This window comes from Erinaceus europaeus, chromosome 12 (assembly GCF_950295315.1).
Source record: "Erinaceus europaeus chromosome 12, mEriEur2.1, whole genome shotgun sequence".
Lineage (NCBI taxonomy): Eukaryota > Metazoa > Chordata > Mammalia > Eulipotyphla > Erinaceidae > Erinaceus > Erinaceus europaeus.
The window spans coordinates 98417455-98445017 of record NC_080173.1 but is presented as its reverse complement, the minus strand read 5'-3'; the positions used below and the strand labels follow the sequence as shown (position 1 = coordinate 98445017).

Here is a 27563-nt window from a genome sequence, read left to right as displayed (position 1 = left end):
CCATGTCTCTCTGTCCTACTCAACAACGACGACATCAATAACAACTACAACAACAATAAAAAGGGCAACAAAAGGGAAAATAATTTTTAAAAAAACAACAAAAACTCGCCGACTCCGAACATCCACTCAACCTGTGGGGCAGCCCTGGTGCCACCTGAGCGGCCCGCCCTCCTGGGCCTCGTCCACTGCTGCAACGACCAGCACCTGGGGCAGAAACACTCAAGGGCTCTGAGCAGAACGAACGTGAATAGTGGACGCGGTTTCCCGACGGCGGAGCCCTTCTCGCCGACGCACGCCGGCCCGGCCCGGCTGTTTGGGTCCTGAGACAGCCGCCTAGGACGGCCGTGTTCACGTTCTCCCCGCCAGAGGGCGCTTCCCCCATTCACGTCCACACGCGTGCACGCTGGGGGGCCTCTCGCGCGGCTGTGTGTCCTGCGGGACCACGGGAACACAAAGCCACCACGCGGCGGGGCTGGGACCCGCACCCCTGCCAACTCGCAACTCGGCGCTCACGGCCACCGCCGCACCCGCCGGGAGGAGCAGGGCGGGAGAGGGCGGGGACTGCCGAGGGCGGGGGCGCGCTCGGATGATGTCATCACGTCGAGCCCGCGGGCTGGCCGCTGATTGGCCGGCGGGGGCGGGGCGGGGCTCGGGCTGAGGCGAGCGCGGCTCGGCGCGCGGTCGGTTGGGTCGGGCCCTGGGCAGCGGGCGTCCCGGGCCGCTGCGGGCCGCAGGCATGGCCGAGGTCCCCGCGCCGGGCATGCGGAGGCAGGATGGGCCGCCGTCCAGTACCGGGCATCCTCCGAACAAGCGAGCCCGAGGCTTCCCCGCGGCGGCCGCCCCCGAGCCGGAGGACCCGTTCGGCGCGCTGGGCGACCTCACCGCCGACGACCTGGAGGAGCTCGACACCCTGGCGTCGCAGGCGCTGAGCCAGGGGCCCCCCGCCGCCCGTGAGTGCCCGCCCGCCCCGCCCCGCCCCGCCCCGCGGCAGCCTGCGTCGCACCCGGGCCGCTGCCCCGAGGGTTTGTGCAGAAAGACGCCTCCGGCCCCCCGCCTGTGAGGTCCCGGGTTCAATCCCCAACACCACCATAAGCCAGAGCATTTATTTTTATTTCGTTTATTTAGTTTCCCTTTTGTTGCCCTTGTTTTTTTTTTTTTTTTTTTTATTGTTGTAGTTATTTTTATTGGTGTCGTCGTTGTTGGCTAGGACAGAGAGACATGGAGAGAGGAGGGGAAGACAGAGAAATGGAGAGAGGAGGGGGAGACAGAGAGGGGGAGAGACAGACAGACACCTGCAGACCTGCTGCACCGCCTGTGAAGCGACTCCCCTGCAGGCGGGGAGCCGGGGGCTCGAACCGGGATCCTTAGGCCGGTCCCTGCGCTTTGCGCCACGTGCGCTTAACAAGCCAGAGCTTTTATATACTTATCTTTAAAAAAAAATTTTTTTTTTAAATTATTTTATTAATGAGAAAGATAGGAGAGAGAGAAAGAGCCAGACATCACTCTGGTTCATGTGCTGCCGGGGATTGAATTTACGACCTCATGCTTGAGAGTCCAGTTCCTTAACCACTGTGCCACCTCCCGGACCACTTAGAAAAATATTTTTTTAATTTCTTTATTTATTGGATAGAGACAGCCAGAAATCAAGAGGAAGGGGTTGATAGGGAGAGAGACAGACACCTGCAGCCCCGCTTCACCACTCCTAAAGCTTTCCCCCTGCAGGTGGGGACCGGGGGCTCAAACCAGGGTCCCTGCGCATTGTAACACTCAGCCAGGTGCGCCACCTCCCAGCCCCATATATTTACCGTTTAAGGTTTATTTATTCATTAACATTAGAGAGGACAGAGAGAACCAGAGCATTACTCTGGCATTACAACGCCCAAGATCGAACTCAGGACCTCACATCTGTAAGTCCAGTGCTGTAACCACTGCACCACCTCCCAGACCTCAGAGCTTACTCTTTTATACAATCAGCAAATTATTTAGATGCCTGGACCTTTGGTTAATTTTTTTTTTTTTTTTTTTTTTTTACCAGAGCACTGCTCAGCTCTGGCTAAAGGTGGTGCAGGGGACTGAACCTGGGACTTCGGAGCCTCAGGCATGAGAGCCTGTTTGCACTAACCATTATGCTATCTACCCCTGCCCAGATGCCTAAACCTTTGGAACTGCGTGCAGCACAGTTAGCAATGGGCAAAAGATTTTAAAAAAAGAAAAAAAAAAAAAAAACCTCTTCTTTTGGAGAATCTACATTCTAGTTGGGGGATGAGTGGAGTCTGAGCTTCCCAGGAGAGAGACTTTGAAGATGCCTTGCCTCTCTCTTTGAATGTGTCACCAGCATCTTAAGTTCCACACATCATTGCCCAGAAGCCAAGTCTTGTCCTGGCATCTCTGGGAAAACAGATATTCACAAACACTGGTAGCCAGGCCTGCTGTGTGCCGGTGGTTAGTACCACTCTCGGTCAGATGATGGCACAAGGCAACAGCTCCCCCTTCCTGGGCCACACATCTAATCATCTACTTCCTTTCTAACTCCTGTAACTTCTTTCTTTTTTTTTTTTTTATTGCCTCCGGGGTTATTGCTGGGGCTCAGTGCCTGCACCATGAATCCACTGCTCCTGGAGGCCTTTTTTTTTTCCCCTTTTGTTGCCCTTGTTGTGGTTATTATTGTTGATGTTGTTCATTGTTGGATAGGACAGAGAGAAATGGAGAGAGGAGGGGGAGAGAAAGACAGACACCTGCAGACTGGGATCCTTACGCCAGTCCTTGCACTTGGCGCCACATGCATTTAACCCGCTGCGCTACTGCCCGACCCCCTAACTTTACTTTCTTAATGCTTCTGATATGCAAGGCATACTTACACTCTACCTCTGAGCCACTTTCCCAGTCTCCAGAGCCATCTTTTCAAAGCTCAAATCTGGCTAGGCTGTGTTTCACATAGATACAAATGAACATCTCTACTGAAAGTTCTTTAATGACTTTTAGTATTTTTGTTTTGTTTTTACCAGAACACCGCTCAGCTCTGATTTATGAGGTGCAGGGGCTTGAACCTTCGACCTTTGGTGCCTCAGGCATGCAAGTCTTTTTTGCATAACCGTTGCAACAAGCCCAGTTCCCCAGTATTTCTTCTAGAACAGCCAACATCCTTAGTGTGGCCTGGAAAACTCAGTGTGGTCTGACCCTTCCGCTTTCTGTCCGGGTTCTAGCCACATTCCCCTCCTTACGGCACCTATTACAGATGTGTGTACTGATGTTAATTGCATGTATTGAATGCTTGTGCCAGACACCGCTGAAGTCTTTTCAGGCATTATGTGGGTCATAGACTCTCAAACTTCTGGACGTCTGATTTGTATAGCATAGCATTTGTCTATTCCACTCATTATTTGTCCATATTTACCTTTTTAAATTTTGTTTTGATCTTTAAAAATAGAATTTACACTTTGCATTGGGGCACTCATGGTTCGCAGTCCGCAGGTAAGATAGCAGCCAGCACAAGTGCGCTCTTTCTCACAATCTGCTGGGTGTGCTTTCTGCTCATGTGTTCACTTCTTTAGCCTTGCAAACATTCTGTTCAGATCAGATCTTCCTGGAACTAAATCGTGCCCAGCATATTGGAGGTGTTTAATGAATGCTAATGGCCTGTGGAGCACTGAGTTCTGACCAGTGAGATATACACAGTACTTTTCAAACTTTAGGTGAAACTTACACCTAGGCAGAATGTAGGGCGAGGGTGACAGCGCCTGTTTCTTAAGCATCACTTAAGTATTTGAATCGTATTCTGAAGTTGTCACTTGTTAACTCTTTGCTTTTTTTTTTTTTTAATATTCCCTTTTGTTGACCTTGTTGTTTTATTGTTGTTATTGATGTTGTCGTTGTTGGATAGGACAGAGAGAAATGGAGAGAGGAGGGGAAGACAGAGAGGGGGAGAGAAAGACACTTGCAAACCTGCTTCACCACCTGTGAAGCGACTCCCCAGCTGGTGGGGAGCCGGGGGCTCAAACCGGGATCCTTAGGTTGGTCCTTGCGATTTGCGCCACCTGCGCTTAACCCACTGCGCTACCGCCTGACTGCCACTTGTTAATTCTTTAATGGTATTCTTTTTTTAACATTGTCTGGCAAGAGTGAGAAAATGTTGAGTCCTGAAACGTATGTGGAAACTACTTTTTTTAACAGATATTCGTAAGATCCCCAGGGTAGATGGCCTGTCCAAAAATCCTGCCTGGAGAAACAGAGAAAGCGTCCCAGCTACAGATAATTTTGAATTAGAGTTACTTCAGGCACAGTACAAAGAACTTAAAGAAAAGGTAAGTTACTTAATTTGTGGTGTACCTAAGTCATTTGCTTATGTATATGTTATGAAATAGATATTTAAAAATGAGAATTCGGACTCTTCCTCACGAAATGGAGGAAAGTGGAGATAGGAAAGCCAGAAAGGGGCCGGGCGGTGGCGCAGCGGGTTAAGCGCACGTGGTGCAAAGCGCAAGGACCGGCGTAAGGAGCCGGGTTCCAGCCCCCGGCTCCCCACCTGCAGGGGAGTCGCTTTACAGGCGGTGAAGCAGGTCTGCAGGTGTCTGTCTTTCTCTCCCCCTCTCTGTCTCCCTTCCTATCTCAGTTTCTCTCTGTCCTATCCAACAACAATGACATCAATAACAACAATAATAACTACAACAGTAAAGCAAGGGCAACAAAAGGGAATAAATAAATATTTAAAAATATTTTTTTTAAAGGGCAACAAAAGGGGAAAAAGCAAAATTAAAAAAAAGAAAAAAGCCAGAACATTGGGGGCCTGGATATAGCACGGTGGGTTAAGCACACATGGCACAAAGCACAAGGACCCATGTAAGGATCCCAGTTCGAGCCCCCGGTTCCCCACCTGCAAGGGGTCACTTAGGTGGTGAAGCAGGTCTGCAGGTATCTGTCTTTCTCTTCCTCTCTGTCTTCCCCTCCTCTCTGAATTTCTGAATTTCTCGGTCCTACCCAACAACAATGACAGCAATAACAACAACAATAAACAAAAGGGAAAAAAATAGCCTCTAGGAGCAGTGGATTGCACTGAGCCCCAGCAATAACCCTGGAGGCAAAAAAGAAAAAAAAAAAAAAAAAAAAAAACCAGAATATTGAGGGTAGTGGAGGAGACAGTGTGATGGTTATGCAAACAGACTCTAGGCCTGAGGCTCCAGACCACTTAGAATGGAAGTAACCAAGTCCTCAGATTCCTAACAGTCAGGATCTAAAGGAAACACTGTATACTGGATCCAAAAGGAGATAACAAATTTCCTCTGATCGCACTGAGGCAAATCTGTAGCACGTGTTCCAGACAAAGGACACCATCCAGTGAAAGTTACTATTTTCATTACTAGTTCTGCAAAGCACCAGATATCCCTGTGTCATCATCCACAGCTTCCTAGAAAAGCCAGGAGCACAGCACAGTGTTTTAATTCTGGGGAATGTGGGACCCAGATCATTTAATACCTATCATAGTATGCAGAATATTTGTAATCTTCACTTAAGTGTGCCCTTAAGCAGCAGTATTGCTAACTGTCGGCTTTCTGAAGAGTAGGCTAAACAGGTTGTGGTCTGGTAGTACAGGTAGATGTATTTGCATACTTAATAGCATGAGAGGGTGCAGTGGGAGAGAAGCAGAGCATCACTCTGGCATATGCAGTGTCAGGAGTTGAACTCAGGACCTTGTGCTTTCAGGTTCAGTGCTGTATCCACCCTGCCCACCTCCCAGGTTGTGGTAGATATACTATGAAAACTCATTGATCTATAGGACATTTAAAAAAATATTTATTTATTTTCTCTTTTGTTGCCCTTGTTGTTTTACTATTGTAGTTATTGTTGTTGTTATTGATGTCGTTGTTGGATAGGACAGAGAGAAATAGAGAGGAGGGGAAGACACAGAGGGGGAGAGAAAGACAGACACCTGCAGACCTGCTCCACCGCCTGTGAAGCGACTCCCCTGCAGGTGGGGCGCCGGGGTCTCAAACCGGGATTCTTAACGCCGGTCCTTGTGCTTCGCACCATGTGCGCTTAACCCACTGCGCTACTGCCTGACTCCCAGGACATGTTTCATACGTGCTTTTCCGCATCTCTAGCTACATTTATTATTTTTTCCTTACAAAATTTCACAAGATTGATTTGGAATTTACAGATGAAGGCAATGGAAGAAGAAGTCCTCATTAAAAATGGAGAAATTAAGATTTTGCGGGACTCACTACATCAGACAGAATCCATCCTGGAGGAGCAAAGGAGATCACATTTCCTTCTCGAACAAGAGAAAACCCAGGCACTCAGTGACAGAGAAAAGGAATTCTCCAAAAAGGTGATCCAGAGCATTTGTTCTGTCCGGTTGGACATCAGCTGAGACTGTGTCTTGTTCAGAAGCAATGCCCAGAATTGCCTGTGACTGTCAGGAGAGCTCACTTGTCCTTCTGTCTCAGATGCTTTATGTTGGGATGACCAGCTAGTAGCATGTACTGCTTTTCTTTCAGCTTCTACAGATAGTTTGGAAAAGGGCTTATAGGAAGCTCCTTTTAGCTGCAGAAGTGAGTAGCTTAGACTCTGCACAAATGGGGTTAAGTTGTGTTTTCAGAGAAGGAAATCAGCTGACCTGGCTTAGACCAAAAAGCGATATATTAGCTTCCACAGCCAAGTCTAGGGAAAGTGGGTGTGCTGGTTTTTTGTTTCGTTTGCTTTTTAGAGAGAGCTCTTTTTTTTTAAATCTATTATTTTTTTGTTGCTGGATAGAGACAGAGAAATTGAGAGGAAGAAGAGAAAGGGAGAGAGAGACAGACAGACACCTGCAGCCCTGCATCACCACTTGTGAAGCTTTTCCCCTGCTGATGGGGACCAAGAGCTTAAACCTGTGTCTTAGCATAGTACAGTATGAGTGCTTAACCAGGCTCATTACCTCCTGACCCCTGTTTCTTTGTTTTTTGTTACCATAGTACTGCTTAGTCCTGGGTTATGGGGATTGAACCTGGGACTTTAGAGCCTCAGGCATGAAAGTCTCTTTGCAGAACCATTATGCTGTCTAACCACCCTCCCGCTGCCCTGTGCTGGGGTCTCTAATGACTCAGGCTTCTGCAGGACTCATGTTTGTTCTCTGTAATAATGATCAGTAGAGGATTTGTTCTCCAGAAACCCCTGGGCCCATATTTCATAGCTCTAGGGCGGTGTAAAGACTCCGTCTGATGGTTTACCACTCCGGGACGGGCTTCAAATGTCCTCACCTAAGTCAGGTGTTTGTCCCTGAACCAGCCGTTATCACTAGAGATGATAGTCCCATTCAGGTCACATAGTCAGGCAGTGATTGTTCCAAAGCAGAGACACGCTATCCTTGGGAGAGAAATGCTAGGTGTTGGGGCTAGGCAGTGGCGCACCTGGTTAAGCACCCAGAGTATACTGTACAAGGACCCAGGTTCAAGCCCCTGGTCCCCACCTACAGGGAAAAGTTTCATGAGTGGTGAAGCAGGGCTGCAGGTGTCTCTTTGTCTCGTTTCCTCTCTATCTCCCTCTCCTCTTTTAATTTCTCTCTGTCTCTATCCAATAACAAATAAATAAATACAGTATTGAAAAAAAAACAGCACTAGGTATCTAGAACATAGCATCACTGTCCTTCAGTTTTAAGGACTTGGAGCCTTAGTCTGCCATTCCTTCAGAAGCTTTCCAGAAGCACAAACCAGCACCAAAACTAATAGGAGGAATTGTCTTTTCATGAGCATGGTAAAGACCAAAAGTCCTCAAGTCCAGCCGGAATCTAGACTCTACCACATTGTAAAATAGGGAAACATTTTTTTAAATTATATTTATTTATTGGATGGAGACATCCAGAAATCAAGAGGGAAGTGGGGGATAGAGAGGGAGAGAGACAGAGAGACACCTGCAGCCCTGCTTCACCACTCGTGGAGCTTTTCCCCTGCAGGTGGGGACCAGGGACTCGAACCTGGGTCCTTGCTCATCGTAACGTGTGCTTCACCAGGTGCACCACCACCCGGCCCCTGGGAGACATTTTAAAATGAGAACTCCGATTCTTCCTCACGCAATAGATGAAGGTGGAGATAGAATGATTGCGTGGTCTGGGAGGTGGCAAAGTAGATAAAACATCACACTCTCAAGCAGGAGGTCCTGAGTTTGATCCCCAGCAGCACATGTACCAGAGTGATGTCTGATTCTTTCTTTCCCTCCTTCTGTCTTTCTCATTAATAAAGAAATAAAACCTTTTTTTAAAAAATAAATAAACCAGGGGGCTGGGTGGTGGCGCACCTGGCTGAGCACACATGTTACAGTGCACAAGGACCCAGGTTCGAGTCCCCGGTCCCCACCTGCAAGGGGAAAGCTTCACTAGTGGTGAAGCAGGGCTGCAGGTGTCTCTCTGTCTCTCTCCCTGTCTATCACCCCCTTCCCTCTCAATTTCTGGCTGTGTCAATCCAATAAATAAATAAATAAAGATTTTAAAAAAATAGATAAGCCAGCTGTTCCATCCATTTCCCATGTCAGGTAATGATGATGCTAGAGGGAGGGTCCAGTTCTGACTGTTTAGTAACTAGTCAGCAATGTCAGGCAAGGCCTAAGCGAAGGCCCGTTAGACTAGCCATCTAGATGTGCATCTTCTTTGCTGAAGGCTTCAGGGGTAGTTTGAAAGAGGCTTGTGTGTGATTCTGTTCCTCTGTTTCCAGAAAATAAGCAGAAGGGTTTCTGTGGGACTCAGACAGGTCTGCACTGTGTCTGGTGGTGCCTGTGTGGGGAATGGCAGCAATCACTGTTGGCTGTCGCCCTGCAAGCTAGAGCAACAGGCTTCCTGCACCACGCTGGGTTTTATTAAGACGATTCCAAATACTCTGTCCAGACTCTCAGGAAGGTCTGAAACTGTGCACCCTGTAGTCACTAAAAGGTTATTGTGAGATACGCAAACTGCCAGGCCCTGTGCTGGGCATATTACAGTTTCCCTCCTCTCAGCTGTTACAGGTCCGTTAGTATTCAGAGAGGCAACAATGAGGTACCACTTCCCTCCTGTGAGAATGTCACACATCACAAAAGGCAGCAGCAACAAATGCTGGAGAGATTGTGGGGACAAAGGAACCCTCCTGCACTGCTGGTGGCAATGTCAATGGGTTCAACCCCTGTGGAGAGCAGTCTGGAGAACTCTCACAAGGCTAGAAGTGGACCTACCCTGTGACCCTTCAATTCCTCTCCTGGGGATAGATCCTAAGGAACCCAACACACCCATCCAAAAAGATCTGTTTACACATATGTTCATAGCAGCACAATTTGTAATAGCCAAAATCTGGAAGCAACCCAGGTGTCCAACAACAGATGAGTGGCTGAGCAAGTTGTGGTCTGTATACACAATGGAATACTACTCAGCTATAAAAAATGGTGATTTCACCCTTTTTCAGACCATCTTGGGTGGAGCTTGAAGGAATCATGTTAAGTGAGATAAGTCAGAAGTAGAAGAATGAATATGGGATAATCTCACTCATAGGCAGAAGTTGAAAAACAAGATCAGAAAGAAAAACACAAAGCAGAACTTAGACTGGAGCGGGTGTTTTGCACCAAAGTAAAAGACTCTGGGGTGGGGGGAGGGTTCAGGTCCTGGAACATGATGGCAGAGGAGGGCCTAGTGGGGGTTGAATTGTTATGTGAAAAACTGGGAAACGTTCTGCATGCACAAACTATCCTATTTACTGTTGACTGTAAACCATTAATCTCCCAATAAAGAATTTTCTTCATATTTATTTATTTATTTATTTATTTTTATTTTATTTTTTTACCAGAGCACTGCTCAGCTCTGGCTTATGGCAGTGTGGGGGATTGAACCTGGAGCTTGAGAGCCTCAGGCATGAAAGTCTCTTTGCATAACCATTATGCGATACCCCCACCCTTCATATTTATTTATTCCCTTTTGTTGCCCTTGTTTTTTTGTTGTAGTTATTATGGTTGTCATTGTCTTTGGATAGGACAGAGAGAAATGGAGAGAGGAGGGGAAGACGGGGGGGGGGGGGGGGGGGGAGAAAAACAGACACTTGCAGACCTGCATCACCGCTTGTGAAGCGACTCCCCTGCAAGTGGGGAGCCGGAGACTCGAACCAGGATCCTTACATAAAGAATTTTTAAAATCTTGTTTATATTTCATTTTCCCTTTTGTTGCCCTTGTTTTTCATTGTTGTTATAGTTATTGTTGTTATTGATGTCGTCATTGTTAGATAGGACAAAGAGAAATGGAGAGAGATGGGGAAGACAGAGAGGGGGAGAGAAACATAGACACCTGCAGACTTGCTTCACCACCTGTGAAGCGACTCCCCTGCAGGTGGGGAGCTGGGGGCTCGAACCGGGATCCTTACGCTAGTCCTTGCAGTTCGCACCATGTGCGCTTAACCCGCTGCACTACCGGGACCCCCCAATAAAGAAATTTTTTTCTTTTAAGATTCTATTTATTAATGAGAAAGATAGGAGGAGAGAGAAAGAACCAGACATCACTCTGGCACATGTGCTGCTGGGGATCAAACTCAGGACCTCATGCTTGAGAGTCCAAAGCTTTACCACTGTGCCACCTCCCGGACCACATAAAGAATTTTTTTTTTTTAAATGTAGAGAGGCCTAGAAGGTATTGTTTGAAGCCTCACACATTATCTCACAATAGTTCAGGTCAAAATATCTCTCTGGAATGACACACTGCCCACTAGGAAGGAACGTATTTTAGAGCATTTGTACCCAGCATTCTTTCCTGTGTGTCTTTCATTGTCTGTCTCTCTTTGACAGCTGTAGTTTGTAAAGCCTAGAGATAGTTTTGTTCCTAAGGTAACTACAGTATGTTTCTTCTCCTTGCAGCTGCAGTCACTCCAGTCTGAACTTCAGTTCAAAGACGCAGAGATGAATGAATTAAGGACCAAACTTCAGAGCAGTGAGCGGACAAATAAGCCAGCTGTTCCGTCCGTCTCCCACGTCAGGTAGTGCTGGTGCGGAGGGAGGGTCACTTCTGACTGTTTAGTAACTAGTCAGCAGTGTCGGCAAGGCCTAAGCGAAGGCCGTGTACTTCTTTGCTGAAGGCTTCAAGGGTAGTTTGAAAGAGGCTTGGGACATCACAGCATAAAGGCCCCAGACACCAAAAGTGCCTCTCTGTGCAGGACTTTATAACATAACTCCTTGAGACTAGAAAAGATCAGCAAGATGGTCTCTCTGGGGGTGAGACAGCCTTCATTTTCACTTTAAAAAAAAAAAAAAAACAGGTTAAGTACATGTGGCGCAAAAACGCAAGGACCGGCAGAAGGATCCCAGTTCGAGTTCTGGCTCCCCACCTGCAGGGGAGTCGCTTCACAGGCGGTGAAGCAGGACTGCAGGTGTCTATCTCTTTCTCCCCCTCTCTGTCTTCCCCTCCTCTCTCCATTTCTCTCTGTCCTATCCAACAATAATGACATCAGTAACAACAATAATAACTACAACAATAAAAAACAAGGGCAACAAAAGGAAATAAATATATTTTTTTAATTATTTTTTTAAAAATGTATATATGATTTCCCCCCAAGCAGACGTGTATTTCAGTACCAAGTACTTGAAATACCCTTCCTCACTTTCTACCTAGGATCTTTGCCCAGGCCCCATCTTTATTTAACATATGATTTGTGGTTTTTTTTTTTTTTTTTTTTTTTTTTTTTTTTGCCTCCAGGGTTATTGCTGGGGCTCGGTGCCAAATCTACTACTCCTGGAGGCTGTTTTTGCCCTTTTGTTGCCCTGGTTGTTATATCTTTGTTGTGGTTATTATTGTTGTTGTTATCAATGTCATTGTTGTTGGATAGGACAGAGAAATGGAGAGAGATGGGGAAGACAGAGAGGGGAGAGAAAGACACCTGCAGACCTGCTTCACTGCTTGTGAAGTGCCCCCCCCCCCCCCCCCCCCGCAGGTGGAGAGCCGGGGCTCAAACCAGGATCCTTAAGCTGGTCCTTGTGCTTTGTGCCACGTGTGCTTAACCTGCTGTGCCAACACCTGACCCCCATGGTTTGTGTTCTAATCACTGTCTGCCAGAGAAGCCTGACACACTGTTGGTATCAGCCTTGAAATTTGAACAATTAGATGAGGGTGTTTTCTCTGGCAGTGCGATTTCTCTTGTTTTTGCTTGTAAAGAGCAGGTGTAGTTAAGCTCCTCGTGCCACGTGGCAGTGTTTGATGAGACCTGGAGGAGCCCACCTCGCTACTTCACACAGCAGTAGTGGGGCTGTGAGCTACTCAGAGAGTTATAGCTGCTGCTCTGATTAGCAGTAAGTGGATCCGTCAGTAAACAGACCCTGGCACCGAGAGCGGGTTGGAGCTCGGTGGTAGAGCGGCTGCTTTCATGTGTGAGGAACCTGGGTTCAATTCCCAGTGCCTCCCCCAAAACAAACAAACTCAAAAGCCAACACTGACGAGCTGACTTAGCTTGTTCGTTGTGAGACACAGCACACTATTGATTTATTTACCTATTTAAACTGTGTGTTTCACGAAAGACAGAAATGTGGTCCCAGGGTCTGAACTCTGAGCCTGTAAGTCCTGTGCTCTACGAGGTAACCTGCCTTCCAGAAAAATTCGTGACACACCTTTTCATAAGCAACCATCTTTCTGCTGAAAGCCTTGTCACGTAATCTTTCCTGGCCTGAAAAAGTGCATGTTCCACGTTGAGAATGTGCCTGGTATGATCGGACACTAAAGCAGGGCTGGGAGACAGACAGCTCTCTGGCTGGGGTGTGTGGCTATGCATGTGGCCTGGCTTGGCGTTCTAGCACCACGTGCACGCTTTGGTACTGGAGGAGGGCACGGTGCTGTGCTCTCTCTCTGTCTCTCTGAATGAGAAAGTGGCATGTGTGGACCCTGACCCCACAGCAGAACCATAAAGGGAAATGTCACCTAGGAGGTGGCACAGTGGAGGTGGCCTTGGACTCTCTCTTTTTTTTAATATTTATTTTATTATTTATTCCCTTTGGTTGCCCTTGCTGTTTTATTGTTGTAGTTATTATTATTGTTGTCGTCGTCGTTGGATAGGACAGAGAGAAATGGAGAGGAGGGGAAGACAGAGAGGGGGAGAGAAAGACAGACACCTGCAGACCTGCTTCACCTCCTGTGAAACGACTCCCCTGCAGGTGGGGAGCCGGGGTTCGAACCGGGATCCTTATGCCGGTCCTTGTGCTTTGCGCCACCTGCGCTTAACCCGCTGAGATACCGCCCGACTCCCTTTTTTTTTTTTTAAAGATTTTATTTATTAATGTGAAATATAGGAAGAGAGAGAAAGAACCAGGCATCACCCTGGTATATGTGCTGCTGGGGATTGAACTCAGGACCTCATGCTTGAGAGTCTGATGCTTTATCCATTGCACCACCTCCTGGACCACGAGGCCTTTGACTCTTAAGCATGAGGTCCTGAGTTTGATCTGGTCACAAGTTTTTGTTTTTTTTTTTTTAAATAAATCATCTTTATTTATTTATTGGATAGAGACAGCCAGAAATCGAGAGGGAGGGGGAGATACAGAGGAAGAGACAGAAAGACACCTGCAGCCCTGCTTCACCACTCGCAAAGCTTTCCCCCTGCAGATGGGGACCAGGGGCTCAAACTCGGCGGGTCCTTGCTCACTGTGCCGTGCGCTCAGCCGGGTGCGCCCCACCCGGCCCCTCGTCACAAGTTCCATAACTAAGTATTGTGAATGGTCTTCGCAGAACTATTGCCTTGCGTTCATAGTTGACTTTTTCCAGTCCTAGGAAGAGCCCTACTGTGATTATAAAGCCGAATGCATCCTCGCCAGTGTTTGGGAAAACATTGTTCCCTACAAAGGAGTCTTTCACTGCTAACATGTCCCTCCCCCCGCCCTGCCAGACAGAGCCAGGACACAAGTCCCTGGTGGGAAAAGCGGGTAAGTCAGCCTGTCTGTCAGCATATAACAGATTATCCAAATGTGGGGTTTAAAACAGTGAGAGGTTTGGGCCTGGCCTCTGCCACATTTAAGGAAGCTTCACTGCTCTGGTGTCTTTCCCTCTGTGTCTGGCTGTCTCTATCTGAAAAAGTCAGCCTGGAGCAGTGAAGCCCCAGTAGTGACAAAAAACAGCAACAGGAGGTCGGGCGGTAGCGCAGCGGGCTAAACGCACATGGCGCAAAGCGCAAGGACCGCTGTAAGGATCCCGGTTCGCGCCCCCGGCTCCCCACCTGCAGGGGCGTCGCTTCACAGGTGGTGAAGCAGGTCTGCAGGTGTCTGTCTTTCCCTCCCCCTCTCTGTCTTCCCCTCCTCTCTCCATTTCTCTCTGTCCTATCCAACAACAAGCGACATCATCAACAACAACAATTACCACAACAAGGTTACAACAAGGGCAACAAAAGGGGGAAAATATGGCCTCCACGAGCAGTGGATTCATGGTGCAGGCACCGAGCCCCAGCAATAGCCCTGGAGGCAAAAAAAAAACAAACAGAAAAGTAATAGTAATGAGCTTATGTTTTCTTCCGGCTTATTTGGGTGAACAATTCTGACAGGAAAGTGGGGATAGGTGTCTCTGTGGGGATTAGAATCACTAAAGACTTGTCTGTAACTATCATTTCTTTGTTTGCTTTAATTTTTTAATATTATTTTTTATTTTTAAATATTTATTTAATTTCCCTTTTGTTGCCCTTGTTTTTTATTGTAGTTATTATTGCTGCTGTTGTCATTATTGTTGGATAGGACAGAGAGAAATGGAGAGAGGAGGGGAAGACAGGGGGAGAGAAAGGTAGATGCCTACAGACCTGCTTCAGCACTTTTGAAGCGACTCCCCTGCAGGTGGGGTGTTTGCTTTAATTTTTAATTTATTTTATCATTATTGTTATTTTTACCATTACCAGAGCACTGCTCAGCTCTGGATTATAGTGGTGCTAGGAATTTAGCCTGAGTCCTCGGAGCTTTAGCAGGAAAGATTTCTTGCATGACCATTATGCTATCCTCCCAGCCTGGTCTGTTTCTTTTTTCTTTTTTTTTTTTTTAATATTTATTTATTATTCCCTTTTGTTGCCCTTGTTGTTGTAGTTATTATTGTTGTTATTGATGTCGTTGTTATTGGATAGGACAGAGAGAAATGGAGAGAGGAAGGGAAGATAGAGGGGGAGAGAAAGACAGACACCTGCAGACCTGCTTCATCACCTGTGAAGTGACTCTCCTGCAGGTGGGGAACCGGGGGCTCGAACCGGGATCCTTATACTGGTCCTTGTGCTTTGTGCCACATGCGCTTAACCCACTGCACTACCGCCCGACTCCCTCTTTTTTTTCTTTCTAACTAGAGCACTGCTCAGGACGTGTCTTAAGGTAGCTCTCTTCCATGACCGACACCAGAACTCTTCCCCTCAGGACTGACTGGATGATCTCACAAGCTGGTGGAGGACATCCACTGGCGTTAGAGGACTCAGCTGGGGAGCTAGCATAGAATAGCACATGTAAGAGGTCCCAGATTTGATCCCAGGCACCACCAATAGCCACGCCTTGGTGGTATGGTGAAGAAAAAGGGAAAAAAAAAAAAGTAAAAGAAATAGAATTAGCAGACTCGGAGAGCGTGAGCCAGACAGAATTGTCCTTTTGATGACCTAACCTCATAGCATCACTTCTGCCACATTCTGTTAGAAGCAAGTCACCAAGTCTGGTGTCATGTAGCAAAGGAAGGGGGAACTAGGCTGCCCCTTTTGTAGGGAGGTGTGTCAGAACCTTGCAGGCATGTTAAAATCGTCATGCCAGAAACACAGCTGGTATGCAGAGAGATACCATTCCTATCCTAACCAACCTGGAGTTTGTATAGTTCAAGTCAGACAGGGGAACGGCTTTCCAGAAAGAAGTTCTAGCTTCCGAAGGGGTTCTCTCTGAATCTGCTATGCCACTTTGCCCAGTAGTTCTGACACACTGCCTCTCCTCTGACCATCCTTTCTTTCCTTCCTTTCTCTCTTCCTTTCTCTCTTTCCCTCTCTTTTTTTACTATTTATTTACTTATTTATTTTACCAGAGCACTGCTCAGCTCTGGCTTATGGTGGTGCGGGGGATTGAAGCTGGGACTTTGGAGCCTCAGGCATGAGAGTCTCTTTGCAGAACCATGATGCTGCCTCCCCTTTCAAGCCACTGGCTATCACACCCTCTCTAAGAACTGCTGCCTGCTCACCCTTGGGGTGCCTCGCATTTGCAGGAGCAGTCTGAGAACTGTGTTGTGGGCAGGAAGAAGAGCCCCCAGCTTGGGAGTCTGGTCATACCACTCACTGGTGTGTATGATTTGGACAAGTCTCTTCACCTCTGCCTCAGTTTCCCTGTGTGTGAAACAACAGTGATAACTCCTCCTTGTGGAGTTGCTGTGAAGAGCAGATGAGTTAATGTGTGAAGCTCTTAGGACAGGACCTACCTGACACGTAACATGCACCGTGCAGATGTTGGGGCCGGGCAGTGCCACACCTGGTAGAGCACACGGATTGCCATGCTTAAGGACCTGGGTTCGAGCCCATGCTCCCCACCTGCAGTGGTGAAGCAGGTCTGCAGGTGCCTCTCTTTCTCTGTCTCCCCTCCCCCTGCAATTTCTGTCTATCCATAATAATAATAATAACAGCAGCAACAGCAGCTGAACCAAATGTTAGTGGTTAGTGAAGCAAAGAACGTAATTTTCTTTTCCTTTCCTTGTGAAGGTTCCTGTGTGTAAATGAGGCTAAAGGTCTGGGGGCTCTTGAGTTTCTTTGCCTCTTGTTTTGACCCAAGGTTGAAGTAGTGGGGTAGCCTGTTTTAAGAGTGTGTTACACGCCTGTACTTTTATATTCAAGTTTTGATTTGTACATTATCTTGTTTTAGAGAGTAAAACCCACAATGTGGAAGTCGACCTCGTACATCAAGAAGACACTCAGGAAAGTGCTGTTGACATCTGGGTGCGGAAACCAAAGGCTCCAGGTACAAGCGCCTCAGCTCTTTAGGGGGCCTGTTCAGCTTGACTGTCTTCTGACACAAGGCAGCAGAATTGCCCGGGCGCTCACTCTCGGGGTTCTGAGGACCCCTGCCCCATGCAGCCCTGTAGAGAGTCCAGGGGAGTAGTGGTTTGTGGTTTAGACACAAGACTATGAAAGGAAAGGGCTTCAGAGCAGGTAGGCCCAAGAGCCATCAGCACTCAGAAGCATCTTTTATTATTATTATTATTATTTTAAATATTTACTTATTCCCTTTTGCTGCCCTTGTTTTTTATTGTTGTTTTTATTATTATTGTTACTTATGTCATCGTTGTTGGATAGGAAAGAGAGAGATGGAAAGAGGAGAGGGGAAGACGGGGAGAGAAAGACAGACACCTGCAGACCTGCTTCACCGCTTGTGAAGCGGCTCCCCTTCAGGTGGGGAGCCGGGGGCCCGAACCGGGATCCTTGCACCGGTCCTTACGCTTTGTGCCACGTGCGCTTAACCCGCTGCGCTACTGCCCGGCTCCCCCTCACAAGCATCCTAATGGGACCTAGGAGTAGCTTGGAAGACAGCTGGCACTCGAGGAACTGTCCCCTTTTCCTTCTGATCAGCATGGGAGTTTTGAGCTGCTCCGTTTCTGACCTGGGCCAGTTCACCCCTCCTTAGGCAACCTGGTGGTCCCCCGCTCCCGGGAGGTCACCATATTGATGCCGAACTTAGTGCGGACACGCGATCGGCATAGCGCACTGCAGCCCAGAACTCCTGGGCTCAAGCGATCCTCCAGCCTCAGCCTCCCAAGTAGCTGGGACTATAGGCGCGCGCCACCACGCCCGGCCCCCTTTTCCTTCTGGAGCCACAGGAAAGGCCTTCCTGGTCAGAACCTTCTCGAGTCCCTTGTCTCCTGCAGGTTGCATCCTGATAAGCCTTCTCCTGAAGCAGCCTTTGATCCCAGAGTCGCCCTTCAGTCTGTGCGACCTCCTGAGCGGCTGCTCTGAGACCCTCACTGGCGCCCTGCAGTCACCTGGACTTGGCAGGTAAGCATGAGACCTCTGGAAGGTGGCTTTAGGGGCCAGGGTGGCACACCCAGTAGGACCTGCCATCCCCCGGTGCCCACCTGCAGGGGAGAAGCTTCATGAGCAGAGCAGTGAAGCGGTACTGTGGCTCTCGCGCCCTCTCCCCCTCCCCCTCCCCTTCCCTCTCCCTCTTCATGTCCCCCTTCCCTCTCAATTTCTTTCTGTATTTATCACGGAAAGAAAGAGAAGGAGGGCGGGTAGTATAATGGTTAGGGAAAGAAAGAGGGGCAGGTGCGCAGAGCGCAGGGACCGGCGTGAGGATCCCGGTTCGAGCCCCCGGCTCCCCACCTGCAGGGGGGTCGCTTCACAGGCGGTGAAGCAGGTCTGCAGGTGTCTGTATTTCTCTCCCCTCTCTGTCTTCCCTCCTCTCTCCATTTCTCTCTGCTCTGTCCTATCCAACAACAATAACTACAACAATAAAATAAAGGGCAACAAAAGAGAAAATAAATTTATAAAAAATTTTTTTTAAAAGAAAAGAAAGAAAAAATGGTCACCAAGAGTGGTGGACTTCTCATCCAGGCACCCTGGTGGGAAAAAACGTGTTTAGTAGCTGGGGAAGTGGCTTGATGGTAGAGGGCAAGATTTTCATGTATGAGGTCCCAAGTTCCATTCCTGGCATTGCAGATGCCAGAGTGAGACTCTGGTTCTGTCTCTTATTAAATAAATAAACCTTGGGTCCAGGCTGGTGGCTCCCCAGCACACTTACCACCAAACACAAGGACCCAGTTTGAAGCTCCAACTCTCCACCTAAAGGGGGCACTTCATGAACGGTGAAGCAGGTCTGCAGGTGTCTGTCTTCTCCCTTTCTCCCTTCCCCTCTCAGTTTTTCTTGGTCCTATCAAATACCATAGACAGAAGAAAAAGAAAAACGGCCTCTGGGAGTGGTGGATCATAGTGTTGGCACCGAGCCCATCAATAACCCTAGTGGGGGGGTCAGGGGATTGTGTGTGTGTGCGCGTGTGCGTGTGCGTGTGCGCACGCACCAAGGAGATAGCTCAGTCACAGCCCCAACTTGTGTGCCTGAGGCTCCAGGTGCTACAGGTTCAGTCCCAGTACCACCTTAGGCCAGAGCTGAGCAGCACTCTCTCCTCTCTCCTACTCCCTCATTCCCTCTTGTTCATAGTAAACAAACACACCTCTTTAAAAAGAGAGAGGGAAATATGTTGGGAAAGCAGTTTCGGGACCGGGTGGTGGCGCAGCTGGTTAAGCGCACATGTTACAATGCACAAGGATCTGGGTTCAAGCCCCCGGCTTCCAGCTGCAAAGGGAGACTTTGCAGGTGGTGAAGCAGGGATGCAGGTGTCTCTCTGTCTTTCTTCCTCTCTGTCTTCCCTCTTCCTCTCTCAGTTTCGGACTATCTCTATCCAATAAATAAATAAAGATAATTTTAAAAAGAAAGGAGTTTCCAGAAAGCAAGTTTCTTTCTGATCCCGTGGGCTGAGAAGGAGCCTAGAGGGTTAGGCAGCAGGCTGTTGGGCCCTTGCCTGTCTCCATCTCACCTTTCTGTGTTCTCTCTTGTTCTAGTTCCCTGACCGGGGTTTCAGGCCTTAGGACCGCAGGTTCTTGTGATGGCTCGTTTTCCCTCTCGGCCCTGAAAGAAGCCCAGAACCTGGCGCTCACCGGACTGAATCTGGTCGCCAGGGACAAAGACTCATGTGGCCCAGCAGACGAAGGCAGGAGGGCCTTTCCGCTTTGCCAGCTTCCTGGAGCAGTGCACCTCCTCCCCCTGGCGCAGTTCTTTATTGGCTTGCACTGCCGGGCTTTGCAGGACTTGGCAACGACAGCCAAGAGAAGCGGGGCACCGGGGGACTCGGCGGCACATGCCTCCTGTGTGAACCCGGGGGCAGAGGCCAACCCCGAGGACCCCCTGTGCAGCCTGGAGGGCCTCTCCGCGGCTTCACTCGGCCTCCTGCAGCACCTGGTGTGTCACAGCGGCGCAGTCGTCTGCCAGTTGCTGTCGGGAGCGGAGGGAGCGTCTGTTGTGAGTGGCGGAGGCCCGAGGCCAGCTAACAGACGTGCCCCGGGGGGCGTGCCCCTGGCCCCAGAGGGGCTTGCTAGTGACCAAGGCCAACATCCGCTGTTGAAGATGCTTCTTCACCTGGTGACTTTCTCCTCCGTGGCAACAGGCTACCTTCAAACCAGTGTCCTCAGCCAGTGTCTTAAGGTCTTGGTGAAACTAGCTGAAAACGCTTCCTTTGACTTCCTGCCCAGGTATAACAGCGCGGGAGGCAGGCTTCTTTCTGGGCGCTACTTGACTTGCTGACATTTCACCTGGGACCCCTGTGCAGTAGTCATGTCGTGACTGCTCCACGCTGTTCATCCCTGGGCCGTGGTTTAGGTGCTGGGGCTTTGCTGGGGGGTCTGCAGTAATGGCAGGAGGGGCCAGGGACTGGGAGAGTTGTGAGAGTGGCCTGCACAGCTGGTGAGCAGACGGCACAGCTGGTAAGAGGAGGTTGTTGCTTCCTGTCTGCCGCCAGGACAGGGACGGAGCCAGGAGGCTTATTTTTGTTTTCAGTTTTTATTTATTTCACAAGTGACAGAGAAAAAGACCAAAGCTGGGGATGGAGCCTGTGGCCCCGGGCGTTGAAGGATTGTCCTCTAACGCACTGAGCTGTGTCCCCAGCCCTGGGCCAAGAGGTCTTTGATGTGGGTGGGGCACGGATCAGGCGAAGACCATGCACTGTGCGTTTCCGCTTGCTGGGGTTCCCTAAGGAAGCAGAGTGGGGAGGAACCGCTGCCCAGAAGGTGACCTTGCTGTGAGTCTGCCTGTTGCCGCTGCTCCTCTGTTTTCGATTTAATTATCTTTTTTTCCCTCGCACCCAGAGCCCACACCTGTGCCCGCAGTCACCCACTCACGGAGAGAGAGGTCCTTAGTTTAGTTGTGGTTTTTTTTTCCTGCCACCAGGGTTATCACGGGCTCAGTGCTGGCGTTACAAATCCACTGCTCCTGGTAGCCATTTTTTCTTTCTTTTTTTTTTTTCCTCCCTCTCTCTCTAAATTTTTATTTGATGAGATAGAGTAATTAAGAGGAAGGGGAGATGGAAGGAGATAAAGATAGACACCTGCAGACCTGCTTCACCGCTTCTGAAGCGCTCCCCCTGCAGGTGGGGAGCCGGGGCTTGAACCCCAGTCCTCGTGCTTGGTAATGTGCGTGCTTTACTGGCTGTGCCGCTGCCCAGCCCCCCCCTTCTCTTTTAGAAAGGCAGAAAGCGAGACACACCATAGCACCTAACGCCCCCTTCGTGCAGGGTGTGGGGTGCAGCCACGCAAGGCCTTTCTCCTCAGCGTCGGCCGGGGGCTGCACTGTAGAGAACGGCGGCCCGGCACTGATTCCTCGCGGAGTCCTGGGCCTCCAGACTGGGAGGAGCCGCAAACTGTCCGGCCTGCCCTCGGCCAGTGGCCTGGTCTCGTCCGCCCCTCAGCTCTCTGAGTCCAGAGCCTAAGGACGGCCTTGCCTTCTTTTCGAGATTTACTCCTTTACTTTCGTGAGAGAGATGCATAGCACACTGCACACCGCTGCCTTCTGATTTATCACATTTGAAGACCGAATACCAGACACCATGTTCTCACTTCTCTGGGTAGGTACACGAGTCCCCTCTCGGTGACCCCGTCCATAAGCACAGACGAGAAAAGCCATGGAAGGAAGAGTGTTGACGGCAGGCCGGCCAGACGCACCTGCCCTTCAGCAGCTCGGGGACACCCTCTGAGCCCTTGTCCTCTCACCGAGTGGAGAGCCTGGCTCACTGCTTCTGAGGGAACTGACCCTGTGTCAGTGCAAGTCAAGGGACACGGCGGGTGGGTCTCCCGCGCCTCCCCTTTGGCCGCAGTCTGCCCTCCACTCAGCGTTCTCTTCACACCTCCCCCAGCTGAGCTACCACACAGCTTCCTGGTCACCCAAGACCGAGAGCTGAGGACCGGCTGCCACCGCTCAGGTGGCCTGTGGTACAGCAGGAGCAGGCAGTCGGCTGCGGTCTCAGGGACGGTGCCCTTGCCCAGGCTTGACGGAGGACGATCCCAACACCCGTATACAGTGTCCCACAGTTTCTTTTTATTATTATTATTTTTTTTTAATTTTCCCTTTTGTTGCCCTTGTATTTTTTTAAATATTTTATTTATTTTCCCTTTTGTTGCCCTTGTTGTTTTATTGTTGTAGTTATTGCTATTGTTGGTGTCATTGTTGTTGGATAGGACAGAGAGACATGGAGAGAGGAGGGGAAGACAGAGGGGGAGAGAAAGACAGACACCTGCAGACCTGCTTCACCGCCTGGGAAGCGACTCCCCTGCAGGAACTGGAACCCTTAACACCAGTCCTGCACTTTGCACCATATTCATTTAACCCACCCACCCCCACCTTGCTCCTTTTATGCAGAAAAAAAAGTCAGCCTGTAGTGAAGCCCTGGAGACAACCAAAAGAAAATGCTCTAAGAAGGATGTTTTAAAAGAAAGTGGGTTCTAATGCTGTCAGACAAGTCGAGAACCACTGTGTTGTACGCACTGGTGGGTGTTTCTTGCAGATTATTTCAGGGACTTGAGGGAACTAGACGGGGGCACTAGCAGCTTCACGTGAAATTGGGCGATGACCCCGTCAGATCGACTTCTCACTTCATTGCACACTCCCCGGTGACCGAAAGACGGTCCACTTCTTGTGTGTGTGCACAATCTGCCCTAAAGGCAAGTTCGCCCCAAAGGATGAGACCGTGCTTCCTCCTCGCCCCTCAGCCCCGGGTGCCGGGTGCCGAGACACGTCACTGCCGTCCCGTCCTCAGTCTGGGGCTGGGGCCTCGGCAACTCGCACCCCTTTGCAGCCCCACCTGGGCGGCCCCGACGTGGGCACCTTCTCCCACCGGAAACAGGCGGAGCGGAGAGTCTTCGGGGCTGGGGAAACGGCTCGCTTGGCGGCGCTCTGCTCTGCCCCGCCCCGTGCACAGCCCAGGTTCCGTGAGGCCCGCAGCCGGCTGGAGGAAGCTGCTGCTTTGGTCTCTCTCCATCTTTACGAGTCTCTGTCCCATGAGTGGTGCTCATACCCGCTTACAGCCGGGTTCACTTTCACATGCCGGAGCTGTCGGGACGCTCCTCTCGCTGCCCGGGAGTGGCGTGGCGTGGCGTGGCGTGGCGTGGCGTGGCGCGGCGGCCGGACACCCCCGTTTGCGGGGCGGCCCAGCGCCAGGCGCGTGTGGGCACCTGTAGGCACGGCGCCCGTCGTGGGGGGCGGGGGGAGCGTGTCCGTGCACACTCGGCCCGGCCTGTCAGGGGCCCCGCGGGCGGCCTCTCCTGAGGAGCAGCGCGTCTCTGGGCCCCGTTTCAGGTTCCGGGGTGTGTTCCCGGTGCTGCCGCGGTGTCTCGGCGCAGACGTGCCCCTGCGGAGCGTGCTGCTGGCGGCCAAGCTGCTCTCCCTGCTGGCGGACCACCAGACGCTCGCCCCTCAGCTCTGCGCCCACTCGGGTGAGGCGGCCGGCCGCCGGGCGCTGGGCCCTCGGGAGGGCAGGTGCGGGGCAGGGCGGAGCCTGCTGTGGCGGCTGGGCGCCAAGGGAGCCCTGAGCGCCAGGCGGCTGTGGGTTCCAGAGCGCTGCCCGCTGCTGCTGCTGTGCCTGTACGTCACGTCGAGGCCTGACCGCGCGGCCTCAGAGACACAGTGGCTCCAGCTGGAACAGGAGGTGAGAGCCCTCAGAGCGGTCCGGAGCCCGCACGGCCCAGCTAGGAGGGCGCGGGTGCGTGCGTGCGTGGCCCCTTCTAAAATCCCACACAGTGAGGTGAAGATGCATCTTTTCTTCTTGCCTTCGGGGAGGAAAGAATTTCTCTGGCAGCCAGTGAGACAGACTCCTCCCGGGGGCCGCACCCTGCACGGTGTCGCCGAGTGTTGGGTGACTCGGCGTCTGTCCCGCACCTCGCCCGGCCAGACAGACGGTCGCTGAGGCAGCCGGAGCTCCCTCCCGGAGCTGCGGTCAGGCCTGCGGAGCCCCTTCTTGTTCCAGGTGGTGTGGCTGCTGGCGAAGCTGGGGGTCCAGAGCCCCCCGTCTCCGGTCCTGGGTTCCGACTGCCAGTGCGGCGTGGAGGTGAGTGGCCGGGGACGGGTGGCCGCAGGGCGGGTGGGGACGCCGCTGCCCCGGGCGTGACGCGCCGTCCCCGCTCTCGGGTCTCGGGTCTCCGGTCCCCGGTCTCGGGTCTCCGGTCCCTGGTCTCCGGTCTCGGGTCTCGGGTCCCCGGTCTCGGGTCCCCGGTCTCGGGTCTCCAGTCCCCGGTCTCGGGTCTCGGGTCCCCGGTCTCGGGTCTCCGGTCCCCGGTCTCGGGTCTCCGGTCCCCGGTCTCGGGTCTCGGGTCTTGGGTCCCCGGTCTCGGGTCTCAGGTCCCCGGTCTCGGGTCTCCGGTCCCTGGTCTCCGGTCTCGGGTCTCGGGTCCCCGGTCTCGGGTCTCCAGTCCCCGGTCTCGGGTCTCGGGTCCCCGGTCTCGGGTCCCCGGTCTCGGGTCTTGGGTCCCCGGTCTCGGGTCTCGGGTCCCCGGTCTCGGGTCTCCGGTCCCCGGTCCCCGGTCTTGGGTCTCGGGTCTCGGGTCCCCGGTCTCGGGTCCCCGGTCTCGGGTCTTGGGTCCCCGGTCTCGGGTCTCAGGTCCCCGGTCTCGGGTCCCCGGTCTCGGGTCTCCGGTCCCTGGTCTCCGGTCTCGGGTCTACGGTCCCCGGTCCCCGGTCCCCGGTCTTGGGTCTCCGGTCTCGGGTCTCCGGTCCCCGGTCTCGGGTCTCCGATCTCGGGTCTCCGGTCCCCGGTTCCCAGTCTTGGGTCTCGGGTCCCCGGTCTCCGGTCCCCGGTCCCCGGTCTCCGCTGTCGCCCGCGCAGGTGGTCAGAGCGCTCACGGGGCTGCTGCACAGACAGTGGCTGACGGTGCGGAGGGCGGGCGCCCCGCCGAGGACCGGGCAGCACGAGCGGACGGTGCGCTGCCTGCGGGACACGGTGCTGCTGCTCCACAGCCTGTCCCGGAAGGACAAGCTGTTCACGGTGCACTGCGTGGAGGTCCTGCACCAGTACGACCAGGTGCTGCCCGGCGTCGGCGCGCTCATCCGAGGGCTTCCTGACGTGACCGACTGCGAAGGTGAGGCGGGGGCTGGGGGGCACGCGGCGGGAGCCCCTCGTTCAGGGGCGAGCCGACTCCCGCCTTAGGCTGCTGGCCGTCCCCCGTCTGCCACGACCCTTGCCGCACTGGACTGAGTCTCGTGGCCGTCTGTCCTGTTCTGGCTCTTCTGGGCTTGTCTGGCGGCCTCTTGCTCAGATCCGTTGAGTCAGACCAGCGAAGCCACGTCTTTTCCGGAAACGTGTCCCTGTCCGAATTGCCTTTGTGTTTGCCCTTGCTGGCAAAGCTGAGGGGAGCAAGGCCCCGGGCGTGAAAGTCCTTCGCTGTGGCTGTGTGGGCCCCCAGCCCCAGCCCTCCGGCCTCACCGTAGGACTCTCCCTCCGCTCAGAGGCAGCCCTGGATGACCTGTGTGCCGCCGAGACCGACGTGGAGGACCACGAGATGGACTGTGGCTGAGGCCCCGCGCGTTGAGCCACGTGGGGGTGCGTGGGGGCACTAGCACCGCTGCTCCCTTCGCCGCGTCCGTCCCTCCGTCCCTCCGTCCCTCCGTCCCTCCGTCCGTCCGCTGATTAAAGCAGTGCCGGCTTGGATCTCCTGAGTCTGATCTTACGGCCGGCGAGTGGGAGGGTTGGAGCCTGCCGAGGGTTTCCAGGGAAGGCTGGGATCCTTCCTGTCCCAGCCGGAGCTGAGGCCCAGTCCCCATGGTAACCAGTCTGCCCAGCCTGTGGAATCGCCCTGAGTCATCGCTTTGGGCTGAAGCCACAGGGAGAAAGAAGCCGTGTGTGGCCAGAAAGGGGCAGCGGCCCTCAGCCCAGGGCTAGACCCGGGAGGCCTGCGAGTGTGGGAGCGAGGTGTGGGCACAGAGGGACCCCGGCGGGAGCTCCTGGCAGACAGCCTTGGCATCCGGCTTCCTGGGTAGCTTGCGACTCCTTCCTGGTGTGCAGGGTACGGGGGCCCGGGGACCTGGTGCTGGCCCACAGGCCCAGCTGTGGGTCTGAGAAGATACCGTGTGAGTGCGTGGGGGGCGGGCAGGGTGTCAGCGGGAGGGTGACAGGCCTGACAGGCCGGGCAGGGCTGGGAGCAGGGCGGGCCTAACTTAGGCCAGCCCGGGGGCGGGCCCAGGCTGAGTATCACTTCCCGCCACTGCTGCCAGCTTCAAGAGCCGGCCGGAAAGTGTGTGTCCAGTCGTTGCTGCTGCCTGTGAGCTGGTAAGTGAAGACCCCCAGGAGATGGGACAGGGTGGGAAGGCCACAGGCAGCCGCCTCTCTGCTTAGGGGAACAGTAAGGGAGGAACTGGAGCGTGCCGGCCCCATTAAGGAAGCCACGCCACCCTGGCTGGCGGGGAGAAATGAAACCTCACCCCAGATAACGTTGCTGGTGTGGGTCGCACTGAAGGAAGCCACCCCACCCTCTCTCACTGCCTACCCTGAGAACGGGTCCTAGGGCTCCTGAGTGTGTCCGCGTGTGCTGCCTGGCCCCTCACGGGGGCACTTACCTCCCCGCCATGCTTCTCCCCAGCCAGGCTCAGCGGCGGGGAGCTGCCCTACCATGGGCTCACAGGCTCTGCCCCGAGCCCCGGTGCAGACACTCATCTTCTTGGACCTGGAGGCCACCGGCTTGCCCTTCTCCCAGCCCAAGATTACAGAGCTATGCCTGCTGGCTATCAACAGATGTGCCCTGGAGAGCCCTCCCACGCCGCAGGGGCCGTCTCCCCCTGTGCCCCCGCCACCCCGGGTGGTGGACAAGCTCTCCCTGTGCGTGGCTCCGGGGAAGGCCTGCAGCCGGGCGGCCAGCGAGATCACAGGTCTGAGCACGGCTGCGCTGACAGCACACGGGCGTCAACGCTTTGATGCCAACTTGGCCTCGGTGCTCCAAGCTTTCCTGCAGCGCCAGCCACAGCCCTGGTGCCTCGTGGCACACAATGGCGACCGCTATGACTTCCCTCTCCTCCAAGCAGAGCTGGCAGCCCTGGGCCTCCCCGGTACGCTGGACGGTGCCTTCTGCGTGGACAGCATCGCTGCCCTCAAGGCCCTGGAGAAGAGTAGCAGCCCCTCCGAGCACAGCCCGAGGAAGAGCTACAGCCTGGGCAGTATTTACACGCGCCTGTACGGGCAGGCCCCGCCTGACTCACACACAGCCGAAGGCGACGTCCTCGCCCTGCTCAGCATCTGTCAGTGGAGGCCGCAGGCTCTGCTGCGGTGGGTGGATGCCCACGCCAAGCCCTTCAGCAGCATCAGGCCCATGTACGAGGGCCCAGCCTCTGCTGAAACCAGGTGCTATGCCACCGCAGCCCTACCCAGCAGCAAGGGCGGGAGTTCCAGACCTGAGCAGGGCCAGGGCCACAAGAGTCGTCCTCCAGTGCAGGGCCCTGGAGTGCCAGCCATGGAGGGATTCCTGACCCCACTGGGCCTGCTGGCCTTGCTGACCTTGGCAGTGGCCACACTGTACGGGCTGTCCCTGGCCACACCTGGGCAGTAGGTCCAGAGAAGTCTAGTAATAAAGGTTCTGCACAGCCTGACCGACCGCTCCCTCGCCCGCCAC

At 52.8% G+C, this 27563-nt stretch overlaps 2 protein-coding genes across 5 annotated transcripts; both read left to right on the top strand.

Annotated features, from left to right (window-relative positions):
- The first annotated feature begins 696 nt into the window (after positions 1-696).
- ATRIP (ATR interacting protein) lies at positions 697-25612 on the top strand. Of its 3 annotated transcripts, none has more exons than XM_060204678.1 (13): positions 698-950; positions 4171-4301; positions 6152-6322; positions 10831-10949; positions 13718-13875; positions 16798-16893; positions 17798-17924; positions 19488-20174; positions 23269-23405; positions 23526-23617; positions 23936-24016; positions 24791-25043; positions 25411-25612. In XM_060204678.1, the coding sequence occupies exons 1-13, from the start codon at positions 737-739 to the stop codon at positions 25476-25478; spliced, it is 2334 nt and encodes a 777-aa protein (XP_060060661.1). In that variant the 5' UTR covers positions 698-736; the 3' UTR covers positions 25479-25612. The 3 variants fall into 3 exon arrangements, with proteins under 3 accessions (XP_060060662.1, XP_060060661.1, XP_060060663.1); XM_060204680.1 differs by lacking the exon at positions 698-950 and adding an exon at positions 1004-1022; XM_060204679.1 differs by lacking the exon at positions 19488-20174 and having other exon boundaries at positions 697-950.
- A 435-nt stretch (positions 25613-26047) lies between these two features.
- On the top strand, positions 26048-27537 carry TREX1 (three prime repair exonuclease 1). Of its 2 annotated transcripts, none has more exons than XM_060204683.1 (2): positions 26048-26230; positions 26545-27537. In XM_060204683.1, the coding sequence occupies exon 2, from the start codon at positions 26571-26573 to the stop codon at positions 27498-27500; it is 930 nt and encodes a 309-aa protein (XP_060060666.1). In that variant the 5' UTR covers positions 26048-26230; positions 26545-26570; the 3' UTR covers positions 27501-27537. The 2 variants fall into 2 exon arrangements, with proteins under 2 accessions (XP_060060666.1, XP_007533646.2); XM_007533584.3 differs by having other exon boundaries at positions 26050-26230; positions 26541-27537.
- The last annotated feature ends 26 nt before the right edge of the window (positions 27538-27563 follow it).

Coding starts and splice junctions, on each gene's coding strand:
- TREX1 (XM_060204683.1), top strand. CDS start 26,571: ATGGGCTCACAGGCTCTGCCCCGAGCCCCGGTGCAGACACTCATCTTC.
- ATRIP (XM_060204678.1), top strand. CDS start 737: ATGGCCGAGGTCCCCGCGCCGGGCATGCGGAGGCAGGATGGGCCGCCG. Junction 4,302..6,151: donor ACAAAGAACTTAAAGAAAAG/GTAAGTTACTTA, acceptor TGGAATTTACAG/ATGAAGGCAATGGAAGAAGA. Junction 17,925..19,487: donor CAGTCACCTGGACTTGGCAG/GTAAGCATGAGA, acceptor CTCTTGTTCTAG/TTCCCTGACCGGGGTTTCAG.